This window comes from Eucyclogobius newberryi, unplaced genomic scaffold (assembly GCF_026437365.1).
Source record: "Eucyclogobius newberryi isolate DKJ021-1_F unplaced genomic scaffold, fEucNew1.0.hap1 SCAF_14, whole genome shotgun sequence".
In the NCBI taxonomy this organism is placed as follows: Eukaryota; Metazoa; Chordata; class Actinopteri; order Gobiiformes; family Gobiidae; genus Eucyclogobius; species Eucyclogobius newberryi.
Genome location: NW_027315768.1, coordinates 296,977 through 324,521, shown reverse-complemented (window position 1 = coordinate 324,521; position 27,545 = coordinate 296,977). Strand labels below are relative to the sequence as shown.

At 55.4% G+C, this 27,545-nt stretch overlaps 1 protein-coding gene across 2 annotated transcripts in view; it reads left to right on the top strand.

Annotated features, from left to right (window-relative positions):
- Positions 1-27,545, top strand: part of frzb (frizzled related protein) — a 160,883-nt gene that overhangs the window by 129,537 nt on the left and 3,801 nt on the right. For both annotated transcript variants that reach the window (XM_072444152.1, XM_072444151.1), the window contains 2 exons: positions 19,365-19,569; positions 19,641-19,704. In XM_072444152.1, the coding sequence (XP_072300253.1) occupies positions 19,365-19,569; positions 19,641-19,704 (269 nt within the window). The remainder of the gene's footprint in view (positions 1-19,364; positions 19,570-19,640; positions 19,705-27,545) is intronic.

Here is a 27,545-nt window from a genome sequence, read left to right as displayed (position 1 = left end):
TAGGGGCTGCCACATCCCATAACCCCCCTCTCTCTGCTTGCTAGGGGCTGCCACATCCCATAATACCCCCTCTCGCCGCCTGCTACGGGCTTTCACATCCCATAATCCCCCTCTCTCTGTCTGCTAGGGGCTGCCACATCCCATAATCCTCTTCTCTCTGCCTGCTAGGGGCTGCCACATCCCATAATCCCCCTCTCTGCCTAATAGGGGCTGCCACATCCCATAATCCCCCTCTCTCTGTCTGCTAGGGGCTGCCAAATCCCATAATCCCCTTCTCTCTGCCTGCTAGGGGCTGCCACATCCCATAATCCCCCTCTCTCTGTCCGCTAGGGGCTGCCACATCCCATAATTCCCTTCTCTCTGCCTTCTAGGGGCTGCCACATCCCATAATCCCCCTCTCTCTGTCTGCTAGGGGTTGCCACATCCCATAATCCCCCTCTCTGCCTGCTAGGGGCTGCCACATCCCATAATGCCCCTCTCTCTGTCTGCTAGGGGCTGCCACATCCCATAATCCCCCTCTCTCTGCCTGCTAGGGGCTGCCACATCCCATAACCCCCCTCTCTCTGTCTGCTAGGGGCTGCAACATCCCATAACCCCCCTCTCGCCGCCTGCAAGGGGCTGCCACATCCCATAATCCCCCTCTCTCTGTCTGCTAGGGGCTGCCAAATCCCATAATCCCCTTCTCTCTGCCTGCTACGGGCTGCCACATCCCATAATCCCCCTCTCTGCCTGCTAGGGGCTGCCACATCCCATAATCCCCCTCTCTCTGTCTGCTAGGGGCTGCCACATCCCATAATCCCCTTCTCTCTGCCTGCTAGGGGCTGTCACATCCCATAATCCCCCTCTCTCTGCCTGCTAGGGGCTGCCTCATTCCATAATCCCCCCTCTCGCCGCCTGCTAGGGGCTGCCACATCCCATAATCCCCCTCTCTCTGCCTGTTAGGGGCTGCCACAACCCATAATTCCCTTCTCTCTGACTGCTAGGGGCTGCCACATCCCATAATCGCCTAGGGGCTGCCACATCACATAATCCCCTTCTCTCTGCCTGCTAGGGGCTGCCACATCCCATAATCGCCTAGGGGCTGCCTCATCCCATAATCCCCCTCTCTCTGTCTGCTAGGGGCTGCCTCATCCCATAATCCCCCTCTCTCTGTCTGCAAGGGGCTGCCACATCCCATAATCCCCCTCTCTCTGTCTGCTAGGGGCTGCCACATCCCATAATCCCCTTCTCTCTGCCTGCTAGGGGCTGCCACATCCCATAATCCCCCTCTCTGCCTGCCAGGGGCTGCAACATCCCATAATCCCCCTCTCTCGGTCTGCTAGGGGCTGCCACATCCCATAATCCCCTTCTCTCTGCCTGCTAGGGGCTGCCACATCCCATAATCCCCCTCTCTCTGCCTGCTAGGGGCTGCCACAGCCCATAATCCCCCTCTCTCGGCCTGCTAGGGGCTGCCACATCCCATAATCGCCCTCTCTCTGTCTGCTAGGGGCTGCCTCATCCCATAATCCCCCTCTCTCTCTCTGCTAGGGGCTGCCTCATCCCATAATCCCCCTCTCTCTGTCTGCTAGGGGCTGCCACATCCCATAATCCCCTTCTCTCTGCCTGCTAGGGGCTGCCACATCCCATAATCCCCCTCTCTGCCTGCCAGGGGCTGCAACATCCCATAATCCCCCTCTCTCGGTCTGCTAGGAGCTGCCACATCCCATAATCCCCTTCTCTCTGCCTGCTAGGGGCTGCCACATCCCATAATCCCCCTCTCTCTGTCTGCTAGGGGCTGCCTCATCCCATAATCCCCCTCTCTCTGTCTGCTAGGGGCTGCCTCATCCCATAATCCCCCTCTCTCTCTGCTAAGGGCTGCCTCATCACATAATCCCCCTCTCTCTGTCTGCTAGGGGCTGCCACATCCCATAATCCCCCTCTCTCTGCCTGCTAGGGGCTGCCACATCCAAAAAATCCCCTCTCTGCCTGCTAGGGGCTGCCACATCTCATAATCCCCCTCTTTCTGCCTGCTAGGGGCTGCCACATCCCATAATCCCCCTCTCTCTGCCTGCTAGGGGCTGCCACATCCCATAATCCCCCTCTCTCTGCCTGCTAGGGGCTGCCACTTCTCATAATCCCCCTCTCTCTGCCTGCTAGGGGTTGCCTCATCCCATAATCCCCCCCCTCTGTCTGCTAGGGGCTGCCACATCCCATAACCCCCCTCTCTCTGCCTGCTAGGGGCTGCCACATCCCATAATCCCCCCTCTCGCCGCCTGCTAGGGGCTGCCACATCCCATAATCCCCCTCTCTCTGCCTGTTAGGGGCTGCCACAACCCATAATTCCCTTATCTCTGACTGCTAGGGGCTGCCACATCCCATAATCCCCTTCTCTCTGCCTGCTAGGGGCTGCCACATCCCATAATCCCCCTCTCTCGGCCTGCTAGGGGCTGCCACATCCCATAATCGCCCTCTCTCTGTCTGCTAGGGGTTGCCACATCCCATAATCCCCCTCTCTGCCTGCTAGGGGCTGCCACATCCCATAATCCCCCTCTCTCTGTCTGCTAGGGGCTGCCACATCCCATAATCCCCTACTCTCTGCCTGCTAGGGGCTGCCACATCCCATAATCCCCATCTCTCTGCCTGCTAGGGGCTGCCACATCCCATAATCCCCCTCTCTCTGCCTGTTAGGGGCTGCCACTTCTCATAATCCCCCCTCTCGCCGCCTGCTAGGGGCTTTCACATCCCATAATCCCACTCTCTTTGTCTGCTAGGGGCTGCCATATCCCATTATCCTCTTCTCTCTGCCTGCTAGGGGCTGCCACATCCCATAATCCCCCTCTCTCTGTCTGCTAGGGGCCGCCTCATCCCATAATCCCCCTCTCTCTGTCTGCTAGGGGCTGCCACATCCCATAACCCCCCTCTCTCTGCCTGCTAGGGGCTGCCACATCCCATAATCCCCCTCTCTCTGTCTGCTAGGGGCTGCCACATCCCATAATCCCCTTCTATCTGCCTGCTAGGGGCTGCCACATCCCATAATCCCCCTCTCTGCCTGCCAGGGGCTGCAACATCCCATAATCCCCCTCTCTCGGTCTGCTAGGGGCAGCCACATCCCATAATCCCCTTCTCTCTGCCTGCTAGGGGCTGCCACATCCCATAATCCCCCTCTCTCTGTCTGCTAAAGGCTGCCTCATCCGATAATCCCCCTTTCTCTGTCTGCTAGGGGCTACCACATCCCATAATCCCCCTCTCTCTGCCTGTTAGGGGCTGCCACATCCCATAATCCCCCTCTCTCTGTCTGCTAGGGGCTACCACATCCCATAATCCCCCTCTCTCTGCCTGTTAGGGGCTGCCACATCCCATAATCCCCCTCTCTCTGTCTGCTAGGGGCTACCACATCCCATAATCCCCCTCTCTCTGCCTACTAGGGGCTGCCTCATCCCATAATCACCCTCTCTCTGTCTACTAGGGGCTGCCTCATCCCATAATACCCCTCTCTCTGTCTGCTAGGGGCTGCCACATCCCATAATCCCCCTCTCTCTGTCTGCTAGGGGCTGCCACATCCCATAATCCTCTTCTCTCTGCCTGCTAGGGGCTGCCACATCCCATAATCCCCCTCTCTGCCTAATAGGGGCTGCCACATCCCATAATCCCCCTCTCTCTGTCTGCTAGGGGCTGCCAAATCCCATAATCCCCTTCTCTCTGCCTGCTAGGGGCTGCCACATCCCATAATCCCCCTCTCTCTGCCTGCTAGGGGCTGCCTCATCCCATAATCCCCCTCTTTCTGCCTGCTAGGGGCTGCCTCATCCCATAATCCCCCTCTCTCTGCCTGCTAGGGGCTGCCTCATCCCATAACCCCCCTCTCTTTGCCTGCTAAGGGCTGCCACATCCCATAATCCCCCCTTTCGCCGCCTGCTAGGGGCTGCCACATCCCATAATCCCCCCCTCTCTGCCTGCTAGGGGCTGCCACATCCCATAATCCCCCTCTCTCTGCCTGCTAGGGGCTGCCACATCCCATAACCCCCCTCTCTCTGCCTGCTAGGGGCTGCCACATCCCATAACCCCCCTCTCTCTGCTTGCTAGGGGCTGCCACATCCCATAATCCCCCCTCTCGCCGCCTGCTAGGGGCTTTCACATCCCATAATCCCCCTCTCTCTGCCTGCTAGGGGCTGCCACATCCCATAATCCCCCTCTCTGCCTAATAGGGGCTGCCACATCCCATAATCCCCCTCTCTCTGTCTGCTAGGGGCTGCCAAATCCCATAATCCCCTTCTCTCTGCCTGCTAGGGGCTGCCACATCCCATAATCCCCCTCTCGCTGTCCGCTAGGGGCTGCCACATCCCATAATTCCCTTTTCTCTGCCTTCTAGGGGCTGCCACATCCCATAATCCCCTTCTCTCTGTCTGCTAGGGGTTGCCACATCCCATAATCCCCCTCTCTGCCTGCTAGGGGCTGCCACATCCCATAATGCCCCTCTCTCTGTCTGCTAGGGGCTGCCACATCCCATAATCCCCCTCTCTCTGCCTGCTAGGGGCTGCCACATCCCATAACCCCCCTCTTTCTGTCTGCTAGGGGCTGCAACATCCCATAACCCCCCTCTCGCCGCCTGCAAGGGGCTGCCACATCCCATAATCCCCCTCTCTCTGTCTGCTAGGGGCTGCCAAATCCCATAATCCCCTTCTCTCTGCCTGCTAGGGGCTGCCACATCCCATAATCCCCCTCTCTGCCTGCTAGGGGCTGCCACATCCTATAATCCCCCTCTCTCTGTCTGCTAGGGGCTGCCACATCCCATAATCCCCTTCTTTCTGCCTGCTAGGGGCTGCCACATCCCATAATCCCCCTCTCTCTGCCTGCTAGGGGCTGCCACATCCCATAATCCCCCCTCAAGCCGCCTGCTTGGGGCTGCCACATCCCATAATCCCCCTCTCTCTGCCTGCTAGGGGCTGCCTCATTCCATAATCCCCCCTCTCGCCGCCTGCTAGGGGCTGCCACTTCCCATAATCCCCCTCTCTCTGCCTGTTAGGGGCTGCCACAACCCATAATTCCCTTCTCTCTGACTGCTAGGGGCTGCCACATCCCATAATCCCCCTCTCTCGGTCTGCTAGGGGCTGCCACATCCCATAATCCCCTTCTCTCTGCCTGCTAGGGGCTGCCAAATCCCATAATCCCCCTCTCTCTGCCTGCTAGGGGCTGCCACATCCCATAATCCCCCTCTCTGCCTGCTAGGGGCTGCCACATCCCATAATCCCCCTCTCTCTGCCTGCTAGGGGCTGCCACATCCCATAACCCCCCTCTTTCTGTCTGCTAGGGGCTGCAACATCCCATAACCCCCCTCTCGCCGCCTGCAAGGGGCTGCCACATCCCATAATCCCCCTCTCTCTGTCTGCTAGGGGCTGCCACATCCCATAATCCCCCTCTCTCTGCCTGCTAGGGGCTGCCACATCCCATAATCCCCCCTAACCCTAACCCTGCTAGGGGCTGCCACATCCCATAATCCCCCTCTCTCTGCCTGCTAGGGGCTGCCACAACCCATAATCCCCCTCTCTCTCTCTGCTAGGGGCTGCCTCATCCCATAATCCCCCTCTCTCTGTCTGCTAGGGGCTGCCACATCCCATAATCCCCCTCTCTCTGTCTGCTAGGGGCTGCCACATCCCATAATCCCCTTCTCTCTGCCTGCTAGGGGCTGCCACATCCCATAATCCCCCTCTCTGCCTGCCAGGGGCTGCAACATCCCATAATCCCCTTCTCTCTGCCTGCTAGGGGCTGCCAAATCCCATAATCCCCCTCTCTCTGCCTGCTAGGGGCTGCCACATCCCATAATCCCCCTCTCTCTGCCTGCTAGGGGCTGCCACATCCCATAATCCCCCTCTCTCTGTCTGCTAGGGGCTGCCTCATCCCATAATCCCCCTCTCTCTCTCTGCTAAGGGCTGCCTCATCCCATAATCCCCCTCTCTCTGTCTGCTAGGGGCTGCCACATCCCATAATCCCCCTCTCTCTGCCTGCTAGGGGCTGCCACATCCCATTATCCCCCTCTCTCTGCCTGCTAGGGGCTGCCACATCCCATAATCCCCCCTCTCGCCGCCTGCTAGGGGCTGCCACTTCCCATAATCCCCCTCTCTCTGCCTGTTAGCGGCTGCCACAACCCATAATTCCCTTCTCTCTGACTGCTAGGGGCTGCCACTTCCCATAATCCCCTACTCTCTGCCTGCTAGGGGCTGCCAAATCCCATAATCCCCTTCTCTCTGCCTGCTAGGGGCATCCACATCCCATAATCCCCCTCTCTCGGCCTGCTAGGGGCTGCCACATCCCATAATCGCCCTCTCTCTGTCTGCTAGGGGCTGCCTCATCCCATAATCCCCCTCTCTCTCTCTGCTAGGGGCTGCCACATCCCATAATCCCCTCTCTCTGTCTGCTAGGGGCTGCCACATCCCATAATCCCCCTCTCTCTGTCTGCTAGGGGCTGCCACATCCCATAATCCCCTTCTCTCTGCCTGCTAGGGGCTGCCACATCCCATAATCCCCCTCTTTGCCTGCCAGGGGCTGCAACATCCCATAATCCCCCTCTCTCGGTCTGCTAGGGGCTGCCACATCCCATAATCCCCTTCTCTCTGCCTGCTAGGGGCTGCCAAATCCCATAATCCCCCTCTCTCTGCCTGCTAGGGGCTGCCACATCCCATAATCCCCCTCTCTCTGTCTGCTAGGGGCTGCCTCATCCCATAATCCCCCTCTCTCTCTCTGCTAAGGGCTGCCTCATCCCATAATCCCCCTCTCTCTGCCTGCTAGGGGCTGCCACATCCCATTATCCCCATCTCTCTGCCTGCTAGGGGTCTGCCTCATCCCATAATCCCCCTCTATCTGTCTGCTAGGGGCTGCCACATCCCATAATCCCCCTCTCTGCCTGCCAGGGGCTGCCACATCCCATAATCCCCCTCTCTCTGTCTGCTAAAGGCTGCCTCATCCGATAATCCCCCTTTCTCTGTCTGCTAGGGGCTACCACATCCCATAATCCCCCTCTCTCTGCCTGTTAGGGGCTGCCACATCCCATAATCCCCCTCTCTCTGTCTGCTAGGGGCTACCACATCCCATAATCCCCCTCTCTCTGCCTGCTAGGGGCTGCCACATCCCATAATCCCCCTCTCTCTGCCTGCTAGGGGCTGCCACGTCCCATAATCCCCCTCTCTCTGCCTACTAGGGGCTGCCTCATCCCATAATCCCCCTCTCTCTGTCTGATAGGGGCTGCCACATCCCATAATCCTCTTCTCTCTGCCTGCTAGGGGCTGCCACATCCCATAATCCCCCTCTCTGCCTAATAGGGGCTGCCACATCCCATAATCCCCCTCTCTCTGTCTGCTAGGGGCTGCCAAATCCCATAATCCCCTTCTCTCTGCCTGCTAGGGGCTGCCACATCCCATAATCCCCCTTTCTCTGCCTGCTAGGGGCTGCCACATCCCATAGTCCCCCTCTCTCTGCCTGCTAGGGGCTGCCTCATCCAATAATCCCCCTCTCTCTGCCTGCTAGGGGCTGCCTCATCCCATAACCCCCCTCTCTTTGCCTGCTAAGGGCTGCCACATCCCATAATCCCCCCCTCTCTGCCTGCTATGGGCTGCCACATCCCATAACCCCCCTCTCTCTGCCTGCTAGGGGCTGCCACATCCCATAACCCCCCTCTCTCTGCTTGCTAGGGGCTGCCACATCCCATAATCCCCCCTCTCGCCGCCTGCTAGGGGCTTTCACATCCCATAATCCCCCTCTCTCTGCCTGCTAGGGGCTGCCACATCCCATAATCCCCCTCTCTGCCTAATAGGGGCTGCCACATCCCATAATCCCCCTCTCTCTGTCTGCTAGGGGCTGCCAAATCCCATAATCCCCTTCTCTCTGCCTGCTAGGGGCTGCCACATCCCATAATCCCCCTCTCTCTGTCCGCTAGGGGCTGCCACATCCCATAATTCCCTTTTCTCTGCCTTCTAGGGGCTGCCACATCCCATAATCCCCTTCTCTCTGTCTGCTAGGGGTTGCCACATCCCATAATCCCCCTCTCTGCCTGCTAGGGGCTGCCACATCCCATAATGCCCCTCTCTCTGTCTGCTAGGGGCTGCCACATCCCATAATCCCCCTCTCTCTGCCTGCTAGGGGCTGCCACATCCCATAATCCCCCTCTCTCTGCCTGCTAGGGGCTGCCACATCCCATAATCCCCCTCTTTCTGTCTGCTAGGGGCTGCAACATCCCATAACCCCCTTCAAGCCGCCTGCAAGGGGCTGCCACATCCCATAATCCCCCTCTCTCTGCCTGCTAGGGGCTGCCACATCCCATAATCCCCCTCTCTCTGCCTGCTAGGGGCTGCCACTTCCCATAATCCCCCTCTCTCTGTCTGCTAGGGGCTGCCACATCCCATAATCCCCCTCTCTCTGTCTGCTAGGGGCTGCCACATCCCATAATCCCCTTCTCTCTGCCTGCTAGGGGCTGCCACATCCCATAATCCCCCTCTCTGCCTGCCAGGGGCTGCAACATCCCATAATCCCCCTCTCTCGGTCTGCTAGGGGCTGCCACATCCCATAATCCCCTTCTCTCTGCCTGCTAGGGGCTGCCAAATCCCATAATCCCCCTCTCTCTGCCTGCTAGGGGCTGCCACATCCCATAATCCCCCTCTCTCTGTCTGCTAGGGGCTGCCTCATCCCATAATCCCCCTCTCTCTCTCTGCTAAGGGCTGCCTCATCCCATAATCCCCCTCTCTCTGCCTGCTAGGGGCTGCCACATCCCATTATCCCCATCTCTCTGCCTGCTAGGGGTCTGCCTCATCCCATAATCCCCCTCTATCTGTCTGCTAGGGGCTGCCACATCCCATAATCCCCCTCTCTGCCTGCCAGGGGCTGCCACATCCCATAATCCCCCTCTCTCTGTCTGCTAAAGGCTGCCTCATCCGATAATCCCCCTTTCTCTGTCTGCTAGGGGCTACCACATCCCATAATCCCCCTCTCTCTGCCTGTTAGGGGCTGCCACATCCCATAATCCCCCTCTCTCTGTCTGCTAGGGGCTACCACATCCCATAATCCCCCTCTCTCTGCCTGCTAGGGGCTGCCACATCCCATAATCCCCCTCTCTCTGCCTGCTAGGGGCTGCCACGTCCCATAATCCCCCTCTCTCTGCCTACTAGGGGCTGCCTCATCCCATAATCCCCCTCTCTCTGTCTGATAGGGGCTGCCACATCCCATAATCCTCTTCTCTCTGCCTGCTAGGGGCTGCCACATCCCATAATCCCCCTCTCTGCCTAATAGGGGCTGCCACATCCCATAATCCCCCTCTCTCTGTCTGCTAGGGGCTGCCAAATCCCATAATCCCCTTCTCTCTGCCTGCTAGGGGCTGCCACATCCCATAATCCCCCTTTCTCTGCCTGCTAGGGGCATCCACATCCCATAATCCCCCTCTCTCGGCCTGCTAGGGGCTGCCACATCCCATAATCGCCCTCTCTCTGTCTGCTAGGGGCTGCCTCATCCCATAATCCCCCTCTCTCTCTCTGCTAGGGGCTGCCACATCCCATAATCCCCTCTCTCTGTCTGCTAGGGGCTGCCACATCCCATAATCCCCCTCTCTCTGTCTGCTAGGGGCTGCCACATCCCATAATCCCCTTCTCTCTGCCTGCTAGGGGCTGCCACATCCCATAATCCCCCTCTCTGCCTGCCATGGGCTGCAACATCCCATAATCCCCCTCTCTCGGTCTGCTAGGGGCTGCCACATCCCATAATCCCCTTCTCTCTGCCTGCTAGGGGCTGCCAAATCCCATAATCCCCCTCTCTCTGCCTGCTAGGGGCTGCCACATCCCATAATCCCCCTCTCTCTGTCTGCTAGGGGCTGCCTCATCCCATAATCCCCCTCTCTCTCTCTGCTAAGGGCTGCCTCATCCCATAATCCCCCTCTCTCTGCCTGCTAGGGGCTGCCACATCCCATTATCCCCATCTCTCTGCCTGCTAGGGGTCTGCCTCATCCCATAATCCCCCTCTATCTGTCTGCTAGGGGCTGCCACATCCCATAATCCCCCTCTCTGCCTGCCAGGGGCTGCCACATCCCATAATCCCCCTCTCTCTGTCTGCTAAAGGCTGCCTCATCCGATAATCCCCCTTTCTCTGTCTGCTAGGGGCTACCACATCCCATAATCCCCCTCTCTCTGCCTGTTAGGGGCTGCCACATCCCATAATCCCCCTCTCTCTGTCTGCTAGGGGCTACCACATCCCATAATCCCCCTCTCTCTGCCTGCTAGGGGCTGCCACATCCCATAATCCCCCTCTCTCTGCCTGCTAGGGGCTGCCACGTCCCATAATCCCCCTCTCTCTGCCTACTAGGGGCTGCCTCATCCCATAATCCCCCTCTCTCTGTCTGATAGGGGCTGCCACATCCCATAATCCTCTTCTCTCTGCCTGCTAGGGGCTGCCACATCCCATAATCCCCCTCTCTGCCTAATAGGGGCTGCCACATCCCATAATCCCCCTCTCTCTGTCTGCTAGGGGCTGCCAAATCCCATAATCCCCTTCTCTCTGCCTGCTAGGGGCTGCCACATCCCATAATCCCCCTTTCTCTGCCTGCTAGGGGCTGCCACATCCCATAGTCCCCCTCTCTCTGCCTGCTAGGGGCTGCCTCATCCAATAATCCCCCTCTCTCTGCCTGCTAGGGGCTGCCTCATCCCATAACCCCCCTCTCTTTGCCTGCTAAGGGCTGCCACATCCCATAATCCCCCCCTCTCTGCCTGCTATGGGCTGCCACATCCCATAACCCCCCTCTCTCTGCCTGCTAGGGGCTGCCACATCCCATAACCCCCCTCTCTCTGCTTGCTAGGGGCTGCCACATCCCATAATCCCCCCTCTCGCCGCCTGCTAGGGGCTTTCACATCCCATAATCCCCCTCTCTCTGCCTGCTAGGGGCTGCCACATCCCATAATCCCCCTCTCTGCCTAATAGGGGCTGCCACATCCCATAATCCCCCTCTCTCTGTCTGCTAGGGGCTGCCAAATCCCATAATCCCCTTCTCTCTGCCTGCTAGGGGCTGCCACATCCCATAATCCCCCTCTCTCTGTCCGCTAGGGGCTGCCACATCCCATAATTCCCTTTTCTCTGCCTTCTAGGGGCTGCCACATCCCATAATCCCCTTCTCTCTGTCTGCTAGGGGTTGCCACATCCCATAATCCCCCTCTCTGCCTGCTAGGGGCTGCCACATCCCATAATGCCCCTCTCTCTGTCTGCTAGGGGCTGCCACATCCCATAATCCCCCTCTCTCTGCCTGCTAGGGGCTGCCACATCCCATAATCCCCCTCTTTCTGTCTGCTAGGGGCTGCAACATCCCATAACCCCCTTCAAGCCGCCTGCAAGGGGCTGCCACATCCCATAATCCCCCTCTCTCTGCCTGCTAGGGGCTGCCACATCCCATAATCCCCCTCTCTCTGCCTGCTAGGGGCTGCCACTTCCCATAATCCCCCTCTCTCTGTCTGCTAGGGGCTGCCACATCCCATAATCCCCCTCTCTCTGTCTGCTAGGGGCTGCCACATCCCATAATCCCCTTCTCTCTGCCTGCTAGGGGCTGCCACATCCCATAATCCCCCTCTCTGCCTGCCAGGGGCTGCAACATCCCATAATCCCCCTCTCTCGGTCTGCTAGGGGCTGCCACATCCCATAATCCCCTTCTCTCTGCCTGCTAGGGGCTGCCAAATCCCATAATCCCCCTCTCTCTGCCTGCTAGGGGCTGCCACATCACATAATCCCCCTCTCTCTGTCTGCTAGGGGCTGCCTCATCCCATAATCCCCCTCTCTCTCTCTGCTAAGGGCTGCCTCATCCCATAATCCCCCTCTCTCTGCCTGCTAGGGGCTGCCACATCCCATTATCCCCATCTCTCTGCCTGCTAGGGGTCTGCCTCATCCCATAATCCCCCTCTATCTGTCTGCTAGGGGCTGCCACATCCCATAATCCCCCTCTCTGCCTGCCAGGGGCTGCCACATCCCATAATCCCCCTCTCTCTGTCTGCTAAAGGCTGCCTCATCCGATAATCCCCCTTTCTCTGTCTGCTAGGGGCTACCACATCCCATAATCCCCCTCTCTCTGCCTGTTAGGGGCTGCCACATCCCATAATCCCCCTCTCTCTGTCTGCTAGGGGCTACCACATCCCATAATCCCCCTCTCTCTGCCTGCTAGGGGCTGCCACATCCCATAATCCCCCTCTCTCTGCCTGCTAGGGGCTGCCACGTCCCATAATCCCCCTCTCTCTGCCTACTAGGGGCTGCCTCATCCCATAATCCCCCTCTCTCTGTCTGATAGGGGCTGCCACATCCCATAATCCTCTTCTCTCTGCCTGCTAGGGGCTGCCACATCCCATAATCCCCCTCTCTGCCTAATAGGGGCTGCCACATCCCATAATCCCCCTCTCTCTGTCTGCTAGGGGCTGCCAAATCCCATAATCCCCTTCTCTCTGCCTGCTAGGGGCTGCCACATCCCATAATCCCCCTTTCTCTGCCTGCTAGGGGCTGCCACATCCCATAGTCCCCCTCTCTCTGCCTGCTAGGGGCTGCCTCATCCAATAATCCCCCTCTCTCTGCCTGCTAGGGGCTGCCTCATCCCATAACCCCCCTCTCTTTGCCTGCTAAGGGCTGCCACATCCCATAATCCCCCCCTCTCTGCCTGCTATGGGCTGCCACATCCCATAACCCCCCTCTCTCTGCCTGCTAGGGGCTGCCACATCCCATAACCCCCCTCTCTCTGCTTGCTAGGGGCTGCCACATCCCATAATCCCCCCTCTCGCCGCCTGCTAGGGGCTTTCACATCCCATAATCCCCCTCTCTCTGCCTGCTAGGGGCTGCCACATCCCATAATCCCCCTCTCTGCCTAATAGGGGCTGCCACATCCCATAATCCCCCTCTCTCTGTCTGCTAGGGGCTGCCAAATCCCATAATCCCCTTCTCTCTGCCTGCTAGGGGCTGCCACATCCCATAATCCCCCTCTCTCTGTCCGCTAGGGGCTGCCACATCCCATAATTCCCTTTTCTCTGCCTTCTAGGGGCTGCCACATCCCATAATCCCCCCTCTCGCCGCCTGCTAGGGGCTTTCACATCCCATAATCCCCCTCTCTCTGCCTGCTAGGGGCTGCCACATCCCATAATCCCCCTCTCTGCCTAATAGGGGCTGCCACATCCCATAATCCCCCTCTCTCTGTCTGCTAGGGGCTGCCAAATCCCATAATCCCCTTCTCTCTGCCTGCTAGGGGCTGCCACATCCCATAATCCCCCTCTCTCTGTCCGCTAGGGGCTGCCACATCCCATAATTCCCTTTTCTCTGCCTTCTAGGGGCTGCCACATCCCATAATCCCCTTCTCTCTGTCTGCTAGGGGTTGCCACATCCCATAATCCCCCTCTCTGCCTGCTAGGGGCTGCCACATCCCATAATGCCCCTCTCTCTGTCTGCTAGGGGCTGCCACATCCCATAATCCCCCTCTCTCTGCCTGCTAGGGGCTGCCACATCCCATAATCCCCCTCTTTCTGTCTGCTAGGGGCTGCAACATCCCATAACCCCCTTCAAGCCGCCTGCAAGGGGCTGCCACATCCCATAATCCCCCTCTCTCTGCCTGCTAGGGGCTGCCACATCCCATAATCCCCCTCTCTCTGCCTGCTAGGGGCTGCCACTTCCCATAATCCCCCTCTCTCTGTCTGCTAGGGGCTGCCACATCCCATAATCCCCCTCTCTCTGTCTGCTAGGGGCTGCCACATCCCATAATCCCCTTCTCTCTGCCTGCTAGGGGCTGCCACATCCCATAATCCCCCTCTCTGCCTGCCAGGGGCTGCAACATCCCATAATCCCCCTCTCTCGGTCTGCTAGGGGCTGCCACATCCCATAATCCCCTTCTCTCTGCCTGCTAGGGGCTGCCAAATCCCATAATCCCCCTCTCTCTGCCTGCTAGGGGCTGCCACATCACATAATCCCCCTCTCTCTGTCTGCTAGGGGCTGCCTCATCCCATAATCCCCCTCTCTCTCTCTGCTAAGGGCTGCCTCATCCCATAATCCCCCTCTCTCTGCCTGCTAGGGGCTGCCACATCCCATTATCCCCATCTCTCTGCCTGCTAGGGGTCTGCCTCATCCCATAATCCCCCTCTATCTGTCTGCTAGGGGCTGCCACATCCCATAATCCCCCTCTCTGCCTGCCAGGGGCTGCCACATCCCATAATCCCCCTCTCTCTGTCTGCTAAAGGCTGCCTCATCCGATAATCCCCCTTTCTCTGTCTGCTAGGGGCTACCACATCCCATAATCCCCCTCTCTCTGCCTGTTAGGGGCTGCCACATCCCATAATCCCCCTCTCTCTGTCTGCTAGGGGCTACCACATCCCATAATCCCCCTCTCTCTGCCTGCTAGGGGCTGCCACATCCCATAATCCCCCTCTCTCTGCCTGCTAGGGGCTGCCACGTCCCATAATCCCCCTCTCTCTGCCTACTAGGGGCTGCCTCATCCCATAATCCCCCTCTCTCTGTCTGATAGGGGCTGCCACATCCCATAATCCTCTTCTCTCTGCCTGCTAGGGGCTGCCACATCCCATAATCCCCCTCTCTGCCTAATAGGGGCTGCCACATCCCATAATCCCCCTCTCTCTGTCTGCTAGGGGCTGCCAAATCCCATAATCCCCTTCTCTCTGCCTGCTAGGGGCTGCCACATCCCATAATCCCCCTTTCTCTGCCTGCTAGGGGCTGCCACATCCCATAGTCCCCCTCTCTCTGCCTGCTAGGGGCTGCCTCATCCAATAATCCCCCTCTCTCTGCCTGCTAGGGGCTGCCTCATCCCATAACCCCCCTCTCTTTGCCTGCTAAGGGCTGCCACATCCCATAATCCCCCCCTCTCCGCCTGCTATGGGCTGCCACATCCCATAACCCCCCTCTCTCTGCCTGCTAGGGGCTGCCACATCCCATAACCCCCCTCTCTCTGCTTGCTAGGGGCTGCCACATCCCATAATCCCCCCTCTCGCCGCCTGCTAGGGGCTTTCACATCCCATAATCCCCCTCTCTCTGCCTGCTAGGGGCTGCCACATCCCATAATCCCCCTCTCTGCCTAATAGGGGCTGCCACATCCCATAATCCCCCTCTCTCTGTCTGCTAGGGGCTGCCAAATCCCATAATCCCCTTCTCTCTGCCTGCTAGGGGCTGCCACATCCCATAATCCCCCTCTCTCTGTCCGCTAGGGGCTGCCACATCCCATAATTCCCTTTTCTCTGCCTTCTAGGGGCTGCCACATCCCATAATCCCCTTCTCTCTGTCTGCTAGGGGTTGCCACATCCCATAATCCCCCTCTCTGCCTGCTAGGGGCTGCCACATCCCATAATGCCCCTCTCTCTGTCTGCTAGGGGCTGCCACATCCCATAATCCCCCTCTCTCTGCCTGCTAGGGGCTGCCACATCCCATAATCCCCCTCTGTCTGTCTGCTAGGGGCTGCAACATCCCATAACCCCCTTCAAGCCGCCTGCAAGGGGCTGCCACATCCCATAATCCCCCTCTCTCTGCCTGCTAGGGGCTGCCACATCCCATAATCCCCCTCTCTCTGCCTGCTAGGGGCTGCCACTTCCCATAATCCCCCTCTCTCTGCCTGTTAGGGGCTGCCACAACCCATAATCCCCTTCTCTCTGCCTGCTAGGGGCTGCCAAATCCCATAATCCCCTTCTCTCTGCCTGCTAGGGGCTGCCACATCCCATAATCCCCCTCTCTCGGCCTGCTAGGGGCTGCCACATCCCATAATCAATCGCCCTCTCTCTGTCTGCTAGGGGCTGCCTCATCCCATAATCCCCCTCTCTCTCTCTGCTAGGGGCTGCCTCATCCCATAATCCCCCTCTCTCTGTCTGCTAGGGGCTGCCACATCCCATAATCCCCCTCTCTCTGTCTGCTAGGGGCTGCCACATCCCATAATCCCCTTCTCTCTGCCTGCTAGGGGCTGCCACATCCCATAATCCCCCTCTCTGCCTGCCAGGGGCTGCAACATCCCATAATCCCCCTCTCTCGGTCTGCTAGGGGCTGCCAAATCCCATAATCCCCCTCTCTCTGCCTGCTAGGGGCTGCCACATCCCATAATCCCCCTCTCTCTGCCTGCTAGTGGCTGCCACATCCCATAATCCCCTTCTCTCTGCCTGCTAGGGGCTGCCAAATCCCATAATCCCCCTCTCTCTGCCTGCTAGGGGCTGCCACATCCCATAATCCCCCTCTCTCTGCCTGCTAGGGGCTGCCAAATCCCATAACCCCCCTCTCTCTGCCTGCTAGGGGCTGCCACATCCCATAATCCCCCTCTCTGCCTGCTAGGGGCTGCCACATCCCATAATCCCCCTCTCTCTGCCTGCTAGGGGCTGCCACATCCCATAACCCCCCTCTTTCTGTCTGCTAGGGGCTGCAACATCCCATAATCCCCATCTCTCTGTCTGCTAGGGGCTGCCACATCCCATAATCCCCCTCTCTGCCTGCTAGGGGCTGCCACATCCTATAATCCCCCTCTCTCTGTCTGCTAGGGGCTGCCACAACCCATAATCCCCTTCTCTCTGCCTGCTAGGGGCTGCCACATCCCATAATCCCCTTCTCTTTGCCTGCTAGGGGCTGCCACATCCCATAATCCCCCCTAACCCTAACCCTGCTAGGGGCTGCCACATCCCATAATCCCCCTCTCTCTGCCTGCTAGGGGCTGCCACAACCCATAATTCCCTTCTCTCTGACTGCTAGGGGCTGCCACATCCCATAATCCCCTTCTCTCTGCCTGCTAGGGGCTGCCAAATCCCATAATCCCCTTCTCTCTGCCTGCTAGGGGCTGCCACATCCCATAATCCCCCTCTCTCGGCCTGCTAGGGGCTGCCACATCCCATAATCGCCCTCTCTCTGTCTGCTAGGGGCTGCCTCATCCCATAATCCCCCTCTCTCTCTCTGCTAGGGGCTGCCTCATCCCATAATCCCCCTCTCTCTGTCTGCTAGGGGCTGCCACATCCCATAATCCCCCTCTCTCTGTCTGCTAGGGGCTGCCACATCCCATAATCCCCTTCTCTCTGCCTGCTAGGGGCTGCCACATCCCATAATCCCCCTCTCTGCCTGCCAGGGGCTGCAACATCCCATAATCCCCCTCTCTCGGTCTGCTAGGGGCTGCCACATCCCATAATCCCCTTCTCTCTGCCTGCTAGGGGCTGCCAAATCCCATAATCCCCCTCTCTCTGCCTGCCAGGGGCTGCCACATCCCATAATCCCCCTCTCTCTGTCTGCTAGGGGCTTCCTCATCCCATAATCCCCCTCTCTCTCTCTGCTAAGGGCTGCCTCATCCCATAATCCCCCTCTCTCTGTCTGCTAGGGGCTGCCACATCCCATAATCCCCCTCTCTCTGCCTGTTAGGGGCTGCCACATCCCATAATCCCCCTCTCTCTGTCTGCTAGGGGCTACCACATCCCATAATCCCCCTCTCTCTGCCTGCTAGGGGCTGCCTCATCCCATAATCCCCCTCTTTCTGCCTGCTAGGGGCTGCCACATCCCATAATCCCCCTCTCTCTGCCTGCTAGGGGCTGCCTCATCCCATAACCCCCCTCTCTCTGCCTGCTAAGGGCTGCCACATCCCATAATCCCCCCTTTCGCCGCCTGCTAGGGGCTGCCACATCCCATAATCCCCCTCTCTCTGCCTGCTAGGGGCTGCCACATCCCATAATCCCCCTCTCTCTGCCTGTTAGGGGCTGCCACATCCCATAATCCCCCTCTCTCTGCCTACTAGGGGCTGCCTCATCCCATAATCCCCCTCTCTCTGTCTGCTAGGGGTTGCCACATCCCATAATCCCCCTCTCTCTGTCTGCTAGGGGCTGCCACATCCCATAATCCTCTTCTCTCTGCCTGCTAGGGGCTGCCACATTCCATAATCCCCCTCTCTGCCTAATAGGGGCTGCCACATCCCATAATCCCCCTCTCTCTGTCTGCTAGGGGCTGCCAAATCCCATAATCCCCTTCTCTCTGCCTGCTAGGGGCTGCCACATCCCATAATCCCCCTCTCTCTGCCTGCTAGGGGCTGCCTCATCCCATAACCCCCCTCTCTTTGCCTGCTAAGGGCTGCCACATCCCATAATCCCCCCTTTCGCCGCCTGCTAGCGGCTGCCACATCCCATAATCCCCCTCTCTCTGCCTGCTAGGGGCTGCCACATCCCATAATCCCCCTCTCTCTGTCTGCTAGGGTCTGCCACATCCCATAATCCCCCTCTCTCTGTCTGCTAGGGGCTGCAACATCCCATAACCCCCCTCTCGCCGCCTGCAAGGGGCTGCCACATCCCATAATCCCCCTCTCTCTGCCTGCTAGGGGCTGCCACATCCCATAATCCCCCTCTCTGCCTGCTAGGGGCTGCCACATCCCATAATCCCCCTCTCTCTGCCTGCTAGGGGCTGCCACATCCCATAATCCCCTTCTCTCTGCCTGCTAGGGGCTGCCTCATTCCATAATCCCCCTCTCTCGGTCTGCTAGGGGCTGCCTCATTCCATAATCCCCCCTCAAACCGCCTGCTAGGGGCTGCCACATCACCTCTATATATATACATATATATATATATATATATATATATGTATATATATATACGTGTATATATGTATGTGTGTGTGTATATATGTATATATATATATATATATATATAGATATATAGATATATATATATATATATAGATATATAGATATATAGATATATATATATATATATATATATATATATATATATATATAGATATATAGATATATAGATATATATAGATATAATCTTCCATACTCCTCTGTAACTGTGATGAAGCAGACTCCTCCCTGAGGCCTTTGGCTCCACTCACACATTTGCCATGTTTTCCACTGGCCGTTGGAGCCAGAAGTCTTGCTCGATATTGACATGTAATTGAAAGAAGGGAAAGTTCTAAGGCGTGTTCCACCTCATCGGCTCATGGAGCGCGAGGCCTAAGAGCACGGAAACAAACCGCACGTCTGGAATGTGGAGGCGTCAGAGGAAAAGAGATCACCAGAGTCTGAAGACTAAATGTGGTACAGCTGGTCCTGGCACACGCACTTCCTCTGTGTCCTCAGTTCCCACTGCTTCATGTTCCACTCTCTTCAGACCGTTGGGTCAGCGCTGTGGTCAGTTCAGGTTGGGTTATGGTTATGGTTAATCATTATTTATCTATATAGTTTACATGGAACACAGTTTCAACCACAGTCATGATATTTATACTGAGATTCAATAAAGTCTTGTTGCCTTGCTAGAATCTTGAGCATTGCACTTTTGATTGTTTTACTCCACGGCTGTTCATTTGTGATGGGCTTAAATACATGTTTCTCACTGCATGAGTACTTATTGCATTAGAGTACTGCAGTAGAACATTGAGACACTCTGTTGTGTTCTGTGCAGTGATCCGTGCTCTGGTTCGAGAGGTGAGGAACCGTGGCTTGGAGCCCACGGCGATGGTGGAAGTGCTTGAGGTGCTCAAGTCCTCACTGGTCAACATCCCCCGAGAGATCCAGACCCTGTACTACTCCTCCTCCTGCCTGTGCCCCCCACTCACGCCCGGGGAAGAGTATTTGATCATGGGCTACGAGAGCGAGGAGAGGTCCAGGTTTGAGACACACATCTACTGCTGCACACACAGGGAAGTCATGCCAATTATCATCTTTCTTTGTTTGTCAGGTTGCTGCTCATTGATGGCTCGATCGCTCAGAAGTGGAAAGACAAAATGGCAAAAAAGATCAAGGTGAGTGTGTGCCTAATTCAGGAAGTGGGCTCTGTACATCAAACACAGACAAACATTGGAACCATAAATGTAGAGCAACAAGACACAATAGACAATGACAAAACAATCCAATCCGAAGCTCATGAGACTCATATAAGATGTGTTTGAACTAGGGCTGACAAAGAGAAAGCATTAACCTGTTTGATTAATACAAAAAATTTAACTAAATAAATGATGAATGAATCGTGAATTAACACAAATGAACACAAAATGTGTGCGAATTAAGATTAGAAAAGAGGAGCTTGGTTCTTGAGGTCTCTGTTCATAATACATTGTTAAATTAGTCCTTACTGATGCTCAAGACGAGGACGTGAGGGCGGCGAGTGCTTGACTACGAAGGGGAACTGCAGGGATACTAGGCTGCCGTTGATGGCGGGGTAGACCGAGAGGGGCAGATACTGGAATGCATAGTGACGGGGAGAGGTAAAGGAGACTCACTGTGAACGTCTGGAATGAATATTTGCGGGGAGGTGTGCTGAAGGAGCAGGGACGAGAATAAGAAATGACGTAGAGGCAAAGAGAGCTAGAGCTTACCGGCGAGTGTGGCGAAGTGCTGAGCAGAGACAGGCAGAGGTTGACTGTGAGACATGGGTCACAGGCGGGAGCAGGGAAGCGCCAGGGCAATTGGCGAGAACGTGGACGGGGAGGCGCCGGGGCAGACAGCCAGAACGTGGACGGGGAGGCGCAGAGGCGCCGGATCAGACAGCCAGAACGTGGACGGGGAGGCGCCGGGGCAGACAGCCAGAACGTGGAGGGGCAGAGAATGACTGAGAGACATGGTACAACAGGCCGGAGGTGGACGGAGCAAGCATGGGCTGGAAGACAAGGGGACAGGTGAAAATCTAGAACCACCACCTGTATTTGTTGAGTCGAGACTTCACTGGAGGTGCAGAGTATGTTGAGCTGCCAAGATTGAAGGCAGGTCGGGACAACATACAGGGCAAATGCAGAAGAGTGTAGCAGAGACAAAGGCGCAAATGCGGGCGGGCTTGTCTGAGGGGAGAGACGCAACCATGGCGACGGAATCTAAACATGCTCGGAGCTATGAGATGTTGCAGGGCCGATGGTCTTCGCGTTGGACAGCGAAACGCCTGGACGAAGAAAAATCAGCTTGAGCTGTGGCAGGAACCCACCTGCAGGGAGGGTCTAAGAGAAGACAAGTCATCCAGCTTGTGGAGCACAGTGGAGAAGCAGACATTGTTTGACGAAATCCAGCACAGTGCCTCGGAACCCATATTAAACTAACAGGTGCTCATCCTGCAGCCGAACGTGAGGCGCACCGAAAATAAAAGCTGACTTCCATCTAAACCCGAAAGGTGCCATTGAAAATAATGAATGGGAACCATCTTGAAAGCGTTGAGATATACGCCTTAGCGAGCACCGCGGCCAGCCCTTTGATTTAGAGAAATGCATTTTGGATTGAGGTCTCAGATCAGCACGAGGTAGGTGTCAAGCTCGGCGCTGTGCTCCGGGAAATAAACCTAACAAATAACATCCCTATATGCACTAAGAGCTACCCAGAAATTCCGCCACCGTGAAGTCCGCTTAGGACGCCACGTGCCTGGCCGTCTCGGTGGATGGGAGGAAGAGGGATGCGAGGTCTGACATGGCCGCCTTGCAGGAACTTACCACTGAGACGCGGAGAAAGGTTAGCGTGAATTGCGTGAATAGCCTACCTAGAAGGGGCCCGGAGCGGGCGGTTTCGAGAAAGAGGGACACTACCGGGGAAAGCAGCAGACGGTAGGGCTGCGGGGGACAGACTGGACCAGTGCTGCCGTTCCCACTACGCGCACACGTAAGTGCGAAGGGCATTGAGCACTCCAAGGGTCACGAGGTCACGATGGTGATTCATCGTCTGCTCATCCGAGGGGAAGGATAGAAACTGTTCTCTAGCTAAAGACTGCAGGAATCAATCCAAAAGCCACTTTGGGCACATAGCACTTTAATAAGGTTAAAAGCTCTCAAAAGTCGATTTTGCATGATATGGGACCTTTAAGTATCACTTAAAAATGTTGCTACATTTTGTAGGTCAGTTTTTTTTTCTCTGGACCCAAAATGGACTTCATAATGAACCGAAATCGTTCAACTCATTTTTATAGTTTCAATCCTTTGGCTTAGACTTAAGTAAGGGATAAGAGTACATTTTTCAAGATCGTTTTTTGTAGTTTTGCTGTTTAAATTAATTGGTAATTCTAAAGGTCCAGAATGAGATAATTTCAGTTTTTTGTGTATTCATTTTGTATCCAGACATGGGACACATTTTTTTAAAGAAAATACCTCACATTGGGTATGGATATTTATGATTTGCTCAAATAGAATATCATCTGCTTCCTGCCAGACTTGGAAAGACTTATCCATGCGTTTGTCTCCAGTAGATTAGACTGTAACGGCCGCTCACTGGCCTCTCCAACCGAGCTGTAAAACAGCTGCAGTTCATCCAGAACGCTGCTGCTCGGGTCCTGACTAGAACCAGGAAGTACCATCACATTAGTCCTGTTCTCAGGGACCGGCCTCCTGCTGGTGCCAGAGTCAGGACTAAACATGGACCTGCCTCCTGCTGGTGCCAGAGTCAGGACTAAACATGGACCGGCCTCCTGCTGGTGCCAGAGTCAGGACTAAACATGGACCGGCCTCCTGCTGGTGCCAGAGTCAGGACTAAACATGGACCGGCCTCCTGCTGGTGCCAGCGTCAGGACTAAACATGGACCGGCCTCCTGCTGGTGCCAGCGTCAGGACTAAACATGGACCGGCCTCCTGCTGGTGCCAGAGTCAGGACTAAACATGGACCGGCCTCCTGCTAGTGCCAGAGTCAGGACTAAACATGGACCGGCCTCCTGCTGGTGCCAGAGTCAGGACTAAACATGGACCGGCCTCCTGCTGGTGCCAGAGTCAGGACTAAACATGGACCGGCCTCCTGCTGGTGCCAGCGTCAGGACTAAACATGGACCGGCCTCCTGCTGGTGCCAGCGTCAGGACTAAACATGGACCGGCCTCCTGCTGGTGCCAGAGTCAGGACTAAACATGGACCGGCCTCCTGCTAGTGCCAGAGTCAGGACTAAACATGGACCGGCCTCCTGCTGGTGCCAGAGTCAGGACTAAACATGGACCGGCCTCCTGCTGGTGCCAGAGTCAGGACTAAACATGGACCGGCCTCCTGCTAGTGCCAGAGTCAGGACTAAACATGGAGCGGCCTCCTGCTGGTGCCAGAGTCAGGACTAAACATGGAGCGGCCTCCTGCTGGTGCCAGACATTTTGAGTTAGTCACAGATTCTGAAAGTGTGAATTCAAAGCTATACAATGATGTCTCACTCATGCACATCTGATCATATTTGAGTAAGTTGTGGTCATTTGAATGTAAACAACTCTCAAAACCTTTCACTGAGAAAACGGCCTCTAAAGATTCTCACCTGAGTGAGCCCAGAATCACAGGGGGGCTCTTTTGCATCTCATTGGGATAAGCCCTCCCCCTGTCACACTGACAGCACCTCCCCCTACAGCTGTCACTAAAGACTCAAGAGGAGTGTTGTTATTGATGTAGTGTTATTTTCATTAGGATTTGAACTGGACTTGAATCAGAATTAGAAGTTACTATATTAAAATGGAAATACTTGGATTACAAAAGGCCCTGAATAGCATCAAAGAATCAGAATCAGAATCAGAATAGGGTTTATTGCCATTTGTCAATAAACAGAATTCACAGGTGATTCAGTGCAACACAAACAACAAAACATTGAACACTGAGCATGTGATGTCTTTTGCCTCGTCAGCACAGAAAGGCCTGATTTGTTCATGCAGATAGTTCTGCCTGTCAATGTTCAGTCCAGGTGGAACCAGGACATGTGTAGTAGCTGAAATTCCACAGGTTCTGCTTCACCACCACACCTGGTCTCTTGGCATCAAAGCTGTAAGCAAATAACAGGGCATTTTATAAATGGCTTACTATTTCTCATAAAACACCATCATCAATTAACCAATTTTTTCTTTTTTTTTTAACACAATTTGAAAGTTATTTTCACGTTAACAAATCACATCTCTACCATCCAGAAGTCTGAGTTGAATTTAAATATTTACTTTTGATTTAGCACCGGGGGGATTGGCTAACTTTTGTTTTAGCATTTCGGGACCCGGGGCTAACAAAAGCCTGGAGCTACAGCTTAGCCGCCGGCTAGCCAGACGCAAAAGCTGGTGTAGCCTCCAAAAAGTGACGAAATTCACAAAAACTCCATAAAACACACCCCACACGACTCACATAACCCACGAGTCAAGACATACAGAACAACGCCGAAAAATATGCCGCAGAGGCCGGTAACAACACCAGGCTTGTAGCTAGCTAGCTCGCTAACAGCTCCGAACATAAATAGAAAACACAAACTACGCCATGAGCATCTGTGAAGTATTTCTGCAGACTTCATTCCCTCGATGATATAGGTGGTCCTGGCAGACTTTCGCTTTGTTTGGGGCTTTTTTTGTAGAAGTCGTCATCTCTATGTCCAGCTTCAACGCAGCAGGCACACAAACAACCAGGACGTGCCTGCCCTGCATAAATAGCCATCTGCTCGCAGCCCATTGGCTGACTACAATAACACAGCCTGCTGCTGCGGTTCAAGTAACGCCCCCAAAAGTCCTGACAGAGAAGGCTGAAAACTAGCGATCTTTCGCGGCTTAATGCATGCTTTTAATGCTGCCAATACAGTTATCTGATACATGGAGTGGCTACTTCATGAGTCCAACTTCAACATTCTGCGGGGCACATATACATTCAATAGAATAAAACAATGAATAGTTCCTTTAACCAGTACGTATTTGTCAGTCTGTGTACATACTGAGACTCAGTTTATTTTTTACTTTATTTTATTGGTAAACTCTCAATTTATACATGCTATATTTCATTCTATAGACGCTGCTATTATTATTTTATTATTCACTGTTTTATGTTGCACCTTAAGGCCAAGACAATTTTCTGTTTGTGAACAGTGTTCAATGCCAATGGAAATAAACCTTTTCTGATTTTGATTCTGAAACACACAAAAAATTGACCATTCACATCGCTTCCTGGCTCCCGGCGTCTAAGGCCTATTATACTGAAGTGCCACAACTTCAGAGATAAACAGCATGTCATGGCTCCATCCAGATTCTCGCTGTGAGCCAACCCGGATAAACCAAGCCCCGAGTCTTTTTCTTCAACAAATGCAAAGCTTTTGATCTGGTGAAATCCCGCCTGAGAGACAAGAATGCAGAATATGCTCTGCTTTATCCTGCAATGCTGGGAATCGACATGAATGGGGAAGATTAGAAGGTTCACTTCAGCAGCAAAGGTGTTGGCATTTGCCAATTCAACACTGGATTTGGTCTGACATTCTCTCTCTTTTGTGTTCTTTATTTCAATAAAAGGGTCTTGGACTTTACTGGAGACATGTGAGTATTTGCCCAATGTGGGCCAGTAACGCCCAGAAGACATCTCCACTGTCTTCTGGGCGTTGAACTCGAGGTTGGACCAGGACACAAGCCGGTCCACCTCCTCCTGTAGACAGACTCACCCCCGTCCGAGATGAGCCCGATGAGGGTGGTGTCATCCGCAAGCTGGATCAGTTTTACTGAGTCGTGGCAGGAGGTGCAGCAGTTTGTGTTCAGGGAGAAGAGCAGAGGAGAAAGTACACAGCCCTGTGGAGCTCCTGTGCTGATAGTCCGTGTGTCTGAGACATTCTTCCCCAGCCCCACGCACTGCCTCTGCAGGTGGAGTCAGTGCTCCCCCTGCAGGGGGAGTCAGTGCTCCCCCTGCAGGTGGAGTCAGTGCACGTTGAGCTGGGAGAGCTTGTCCTGGAGCAGAGCAGGAGGTGGTGTTGAATGCAGCGCTGAAGTCTACAAACAGGATCCTGGTGTAGGTTCTTGGGGAGTCCAGATGCAGATGGCGCTGGCGTCTGCATCTGGACTCTTTTTGTGCTCTATTTATTGTATTTTTGTAGATATTTTTGTACATTCACTTGTACGGCCGGGGCTCGCAGACACGCGCTGGACCCGATTTGATTCAACTTTGTTCGGCTGGATTACTGTGTGTTTTTGTCGTTTGTGATGTGCGCTCGCTCCGAGCCTCCCGCGCCGGCGCTGGTTTATACAAAGGAGCAGCTTTTAGCGCTGCGCCACGCTGTTGTTTTCCCCCGCAACCGTCACGTAATCCCAGTTGATATTCTACGGAAAACACAGAGGAGCTGGCATACGGGACGCAAACTCTGGGAAAAGAAGGGACACTACAGACCTGTTCTCCCCGCCATCGTCATGGGAAACGTGAGGTCTCTGCATAACAAGACGCCGGAGCTAGCGAGCCTCGCCCGTTTTCAGAGGATGTACAGAGAATGCAGCGTCATGCTTTTCACGGAGACGTGGTTAACCCCAGAAATGCCGGACTCCATCATTGCTTTGGACAACTTTCATCTGCTGCGCACGGACAGAACAAGAGAGTGTGGTAAGAAAAGAGGAGGAGGCCTGGCTGTGTTTTTGAACGAGAACTGGTGCAAATCTGATCATTGCACAGTGACGGAGCAGCTGTGTAACAAAGACATTGATCTGTTGTCTGTTGGCATGAGGCCATATTATCTGCCCTGGGAGTTCTCAAATGTGATTGTGATTGCTGTGTATGTGGCACCGTCTGCCAATGCTGAAAATGCAGGTAACATACAGGTTATCCAGTATGTTACCTGTCCCAGGGACAATAAAACACTGGACTTGTTCTTTGCCAACGCCAAGGAGGCTTATTCCTCCTCTCTCCCCTGGGCAGCTCGGACCACAATCTTGTACATCTGAGGCCTGTAAGAAACCATCGTGCACAGGCAGCCTATGGTGCCCCGTGTGGTGAGGAGGTGGTCTGCTGAGAGCGAGGAGGCTCTGTTGGACTGCTTCAGCACCACTGTCTGGACTGAGCTTTATGACACACATGGGGAGGACATCAACACCATCACAGAGTGCATCACGGACTACATCAACTTCTGTTTTGAGAACATTGTTCCCTCTCGGACGGTGCTGTGTTTTCCAAACAACAAGCCGTGTATTAACCGTGAACTGAAGGCTCTGCTGAAGGAGAAGAAGAGGGCCTTCAGGTCAGGGAACAAGGACTGAGGACTGTGCAGAAGGAGCTGAGGAGGAGGATCAGGCAGGAGGAAGCCGGCTACAAGAGGAGGATGGAGGAGCAGCTGCAGCAAAAGAACATTCAGGGCCTGAAAACCATCTCAGGTTTCAAAGACCCCCCTGTCTAGACGGAGGGGGACCTACAGTGGGTCACTTCCTGAGATTTTATCAATCACCACCCCTCCCCCTGCACAGACCCCTCCCCCTGTACAGACCCACAGCTGTATGCTCCCTCTTTCACAGCTGGACAATGCCCTGCATCTGTTCCTCTTCACACCTCTGCTCTGGCCCATCAGCTCCCCAATTCACCTGGACCCACCCATCCCCCCAGCACACAGTCCCCCTGCCGTCCACTGACTGTCACAGCAGCACAGGTGAGGAGTGAGCTGAAGAGGATTAAAGTGAGGAAGGCAGCAGGACCTGACGGCATCAGCCCCAGGCTCCTTAAGTTCTGCGCAGATGAACTGTGTGGAGTTATGGAGCATGTCTTCAACATGAGCCTGAAGCTGAGGGTGGTACCACAGGTCTGAAGACCTCCTGTCTGGTACCTGTGCCCAAGACACCGCACGCCAAAGACCTCAACAGCTTCAGGCCGGTGGCTCTCACGTCCCACCTGATGAAGACACTGGAGCGGCTAGTCCTGGACCACCTCCGCTCCACCGTGAGCTCAGCCATGGACCCGC